At 35.5% G+C, this 5,876-nt stretch overlaps 1 protein-coding gene across 1 annotated transcript in view; it reads left to right on the forward strand.

Annotated features, from left to right (window-relative positions):
- The window catches only part of LOC101619271 (canalicular multispecific organic anion transporter 1-like), a 60,521-nt gene that overhangs the window by 10,910 nt on the left and 43,735 nt on the right, over positions 1 to 5,876 (forward strand). The window contains exons 3-5 of the mRNA XM_012730652.1: positions 296 to 361; positions 1,768 to 1,905; positions 3,222 to 3,379. Of these exons, the coding sequence (XP_012586106.1) occupies positions 296 to 361; positions 1,768 to 1,905; positions 3,222 to 3,379 (362 nt within the window). The remainder of the gene's footprint in view (positions 1 to 295; positions 362 to 1,767; positions 1,906 to 3,221; positions 3,380 to 5,876) is intronic.

The raw sequence follows: 5,876 nt of genomic DNA on the forward strand, positions 1-5,876 counted from the left end.
ATATATGCACATATAAATAATAATTGATGGAGAAATGGAGTAGAGAAAATATAAATGTTATACTGCTACTGTTTTGGAAAGTATATGCTCTGCTACTGGTAAATTTTAAGTTTAAAATATCTACTTATAGACATTTTCTCAATTATCAATAACATACAATTGTATGAATATTACAGCATGTTCACTAAATATTGTATTTAAGTAAATAAATTATATTTTTAAAATAGCTTTGGCCATATACATTAAAGTATTAGCAACTCATTTCAAATGTTTTTATTTTCTTTCCATTAAATAGAAAAGTCAAACGAAGAACAAAGATAAAGAGATAAAGCTGCTCAATGAAATTTTGCATGGAATTAAGGTAATTAAAGAGATATTCCTTTAATTTTACTATTTAAAATATGGCAAAAAGTTTGTCAATAAATGAATATTTTACCATTCTCAATGTCACAGTAATAATATATGTATAATTGCTTGAGAAAATACTTCAGATTTCGGAGATATAGGAATTCTTATTGTTAAAATAACAGTTGCATTGATAGCCCTCAAAATGCAGGGTTTTCTTTGTTGTTGTTAACTTCCTAAACATGTAAACAGAAATATCGTGAAAAGCCAAAAATAATTCTTATTTTATGTGTTTTTGTGGAAGATATGGAATACAGCAGGCAAGCGTGGGAACGACATTTTCATCAGTGTGAGGGCAGATGTATATGAGATGTGATGGGACGTCATTCAAGTTCTTTTTTATAGACTAGATACCATAAAGAGTGTGTTGCATATTATATGTCACTCTCTTGTTCATCAAAACTACTAGTCTTTTCTCTGTAATAAAATGAGTAAAATCTCATAAACATATTGAAGATAGGCAGACAGACAGATAGATAGATAAAATATTTGTTCGATGAATTGGCTTATAGATTGTGGGGGCAACAACTATGAACTCCCTAAGATAGACAATATTTTGCTGCAGATCCGTCCTGATCTGGAGGTAGAGTCCCTTTCTTCTCTGGGAAATTTAGACTTTCTTTTAAGGTCTCCAATCAGGTTCTCACCTATTTTATGGAGGATAATTTGCTTTACTTTCAAAGCTTATCGATGTCAGTATAGTCCCATATGAAAGATAACTTCACAATAACATCTAGACAGGTGTTTAATCAAACAACAGGGCACCATAGCCCAATTAAGATGATGCATACAATTAAATAGCACAAAGAGAGAAGTAGACTTTGAATTGAAGTCTACCTTACTCTAAAGTGCATTCAGTAAAAACAAATAAAATAAAATGCAGTCAGTGAGTCGTACAAATCTGCTTAATATTCTCCACCTTAGAAAATAGTTCACAATTTCAAAACACCAGTCATCTTTTCAAATACTGACCTAAAATACATAGATATTAGTCTTCAAAAAAATTGAGAAGTCGGGATGAGAACCAACTACTAAGAAAAAAGAAGTGGACAGAAGTGAGAGTTGGCTGAGCTAGACAGAAAGTGTCATGGACTGATGTCTAGAGTTTGGGCACGTTCAGAACCTAAAGTGTAAGCTACTGATGAGTACGAGGGACATAAAACTGTGTGCATGGTGATGTCTTCCTCCTACTCACCACCCCAAACTACAATTTAAGGAAATATTTGAGCTCATGATCATTGGAAAATTTTACTTTTCTTTATGAGGCTGCCATCTTGCTTTTGCCTTCACAATATTTGTGTACATGTTTTTTTACTTCTGTGATTTTGATTATCAAATCATCAGTCTCTGACTCCTTTTCAGATCCTCAAACTTTATGCCTGGGAACCCTCCTATAAAAAGAAGGTTCTTGAAATTCGAGATCGGGAATTGGAAGTTCAAAAGTCAGCGAGCTATCTTGCTGTATTTTCTATGCTGACATTAACTTGCATTCCATTTTTGGTAAGGGCACACAATGTTTCCTGTTTTGTTTTTTAAGTTTGATTTGCAGATTCACCTTCAAATTACCAGTAATTAAGGTATACAAAGTGAATTTTCCATATCTGAATTAAAATATTCCTGAAGTACAGTCATTATTTTATGTTGATTACAGAAATAGCATTTTAAAGGGAAAATATGTGAATTCACTTGGTTTGTATTTTTGATTTACCATAAGATTCCACAGATTGAACTTTTGTTCTAATTCTTGAAAAGTTTAAACTTCATTTAAAATTTTCCTTTCAGTTCCTAAATGTCTTGTTTAATTAATCTTTTAAAAGTGAGACCCAAAGGCACATTATATGGTGTTGGGAAGGGGAAGTAACATTCTTTGAATGTTTCGACTGAATATCAAACAAGTTATACACACTGTCTTATGTCATTCTTGTAGTACTAAAGCATTACTTTTTTCATTTCACAAGTGGAAATGGAAGTTCATAGTACTTTAGAAACACCCTCGAAGTTATAGTAGTAGTATTTGGAAGTGAAGTATTGTCCTAATTCTTGAAAAGCATGTATGAATGGAATGTGTAAGTGTGGAATGCAGATGTATGGAATGAAATACTACATTCCATGTAAGCATCTAGAATCCCAAGCTACTTAAACTAGAGCATATATCAGCTTCAGGTATGTTGCAATGTATGCAAGCTAAAGGATCAGCAATCTACCATATAAATGAATCAATTTGAATCAAAATTATCACTCCCAGTGGTGATAGGCTACTCTCATTGGTTACTGAGGCATTTTTATTTAATTAAATGCATTTCCATTATTTAAATGTGATATTTATGTTTGCAATACTTGATGAAATTGACAATGATGAGTAATAACTACATCCTAATGCTTTTCTGCCTTTTCTAAGTGAAACTTAGGTTAAACATAAATCTTATCATTATTCATTACTTTATGATACAAGGAAAGTATAAATAACACATGTGAGCTACTATGTATTACATACTTCGGAAAATAAGTTTATATAAACTCCATTAAAAAATAAAGTGGCAGACCTTATAAATGGGAATAAATTTAGTGAGAAGATGGTAATTCTTAAAGAAGGGTGCTGGACCACTTTTCAGGGATATCACTGTCTGAGATTCTTCACCTCATCATGCACACTAACCACTATTTTGTATTCATTCAGTAATAGTACAGGGCTGAATTTCAGTATACTGATAAAACATGGTTATCAAAAATAGTTATCTCTAATTTGGGGGACTGTAATTTTTAATGTTGTTATCAATGAATATTTGAAGAAAAACACCACACCTCTTTTTTTTTAGGTTTCACTGGCAACATTCGGCATCTATTTCTTACTCGATGAGGGAAACAATTTAACAGCCACTAAAGTGTTCACATCCATGTCTTTATTTAACATTTTGAGGCTTCCTCTGTTTGATTTACCAATGGTGATCTCAGCTGTGGTGCAGGTAAATCTAAGGTATCCATTAGCCAAGACTTACTCCTCTACTGAAATCCATAGTTTTGCACATTTCTTTTTTTCTTCATGTTATTTCACTTTTTATGGTTATTTAACAATGCTTTAAAATTAGTAATAGATCACAATAGAAGAGAAGGAAGCCTCTGCTTTTCTTCCATCAGAAAGCTTTTAAGTATTTCAATATATCATTGTTTTCTTTGCTGTTAATTTCTTTTAAGTGTCTTTTTTTTAACTAATTTTTTGTTTAGGCTTTTAAAAGCTGCCATCAAAGATTCATTTTCTGTTTCCATTTGGAACTTTTTTTTCAACTAGATGCTTTGCACAGACCTACATCTGAATCCTTCCACAGGCTTCGGCAGCAGTTCCTCTGTCCCAAGTGAATAAAGCAAGGACAGTGTAAAGCTTAGATAGTACCAGTCTGCCAACAATCCTTGTGGGAATGGTCTGGTTCAGCCTGTCTTTGTTATAATTATCAATCATCAGTTATAACTTAGATAGTACTATGTGTGGAAGACGACTGCTAAAACTCTAGGGAATCCAAAGAGGTGAGTTCCTTGATCACCTTGTGTGGAGATTTTTCTCAGTTAAATTTGTCAGATGTTGGTTTGAATCATCTCAAAATAAAAGACTGGGCATCCCCCATTGAGTCCTTTTCTTCAAGTCTGGGTTCATAAACAAGTGAATATTTGTTTACTGAAACCAGCTCTTAGTCTAAGAAATTTGCCTTTAAATTTCTAACTTATTTGAATAAAGCATAATTATACACCAGTTCAGCCATTAAAAAAATATTTATTTATGTACCTCAGAACTAGGTTATAGGCAGGAGGTGTGATGAGGGGGCATGTCTCATTGGGCAACACCACACTGATAAATGGAGCCGTGGAGCAGGCTACATAATGCAGGATGCTGCTGAAGAACAAGATCCTGGCCTCTTTATTGATAAAATAATCATACAGCATCCATTGTAGGAGGAAGTAGGGTAAAAAAAAAAAGGGGAATGTGGAACTGTCCTCCACAGTATGAGGGGGTGTGAGTGTTTCCTCCGGTGCTCTCATCTGCTTGATGACTTGGGATTTTCACTGAGATCTAGCCCTAGTTCCCCAGTCAGAATTTCAGTCTTATCAACAAGGTGTTCCACTGATCAGCCTCTGGGGTCCCTTGTCATATATAGCAGTCCTCAGCTCCCAACCCAGGTGTTCATGGTCATGCCTCATGATGTATGAGTTGGGAGTAAGTTTATGCATCCATCATCAGCCCCTCTGAAGTGCAGGGCAGACCTCACGATGCAGACCCTTCCCAGGATGATTAAGCTTTCTGTTCTTGATTGATTTGAGAGGTACCTTGTAAAGTTTGGCTCCCATGACTGACTGACTGACTGACTGCTTGCTGAAGGGAAGTTCTGATCTCGTATCGGTAACAAAATGACGGCCCAATAGGCCGTGTAGGATTAGCAGGCCCACCGGGGTGGGTTGGAGGGGTGGCAGGGGTGGGGAGGATTCATCAGAAACAGAGTGAGGAGAATAGCAGACTGACTGAAATACACTGCTGAGTGGAGCAGTGGGCTAGGCAGGAGAGGTCTGCTGCCCCATGTGGGTCAGTTCTGTGCTCTGATTGAACTCATGCTGCAGCGACAGCTTTCTTCTTATGACTTAAGAAGAAATGGTCATATGATTTAAGATTAAAACGTTTCAAATGATCATAGTGCTGAGACTTAACACCTTGAGCCACCAGGGAGGCCCACTTAAGGCATTTTTATAACAGCATACCTTTTTTGTACTATTTTACTTTAATGACCAACAGAGGGCACAGAAGTACTACTGATGTTTTCAGAGCACACTTAAGAGAAAATGTCATTCTTTGGGTACTGGTTTGTTTTGCATTTGAAATTAGAATCTACCTAAAGTTGTAGCATCTCAAGGTATACTCTAATATATAGCAGTATGTTGCTGCTTTTCATAAATAAATAAGAACATACGTTAAAGAAAATTAGGAAAAGAATCAGTCCTACATACAGAGATGATACTTGGTAAATAAAACTACAGCCCATTTCCATCTAACCTACTAACAATAGAAGATTCCACATATAAAGTGACTAAAAATGTACTAAGGCTTTTTATGTAAGATGATGACTTTACTTCTCCTAGTTGTGGCTAAATATTTTATAGTAATGTTACTATAACTCACTGTTATCACTGCCAAGAACATCTTATAGCTTATACTCAGAAGTAGAATTTATTCAAGAATTTTGGGCCTCCCTGCTGACTTAGGGATTAAGTCTCAGCTCTGCTACTGGTATAGCTTGAGTTTGCTCCCTAGCCAGAGATGGACATGACCCACATGGCACAGCAGACCGCTCCTGTGTCACCTGCTGCTCCTCTCAACTGTGTATTTTGGTAGATCTGTCTGTTCTGCTCCCCACTCTTCATCTCTGGTGACCCTTTCACCTTTGCACTTCTGGCCTACACCCCAGTTCTCCTACAAAAATAAACAAACATTT

The sequence above is a fragment of the Condylura cristata genome, unplaced genomic scaffold, assembly GCF_000260355.1.
Source record: "Condylura cristata isolate star-nosed mole 26May11 unplaced genomic scaffold, ConCri1.0 scaffold00003, whole genome shotgun sequence".
Classification (NCBI taxonomy): domain Eukaryota; kingdom Metazoa; phylum Chordata; class Mammalia; order Eulipotyphla; family Talpidae; genus Condylura; species Condylura cristata.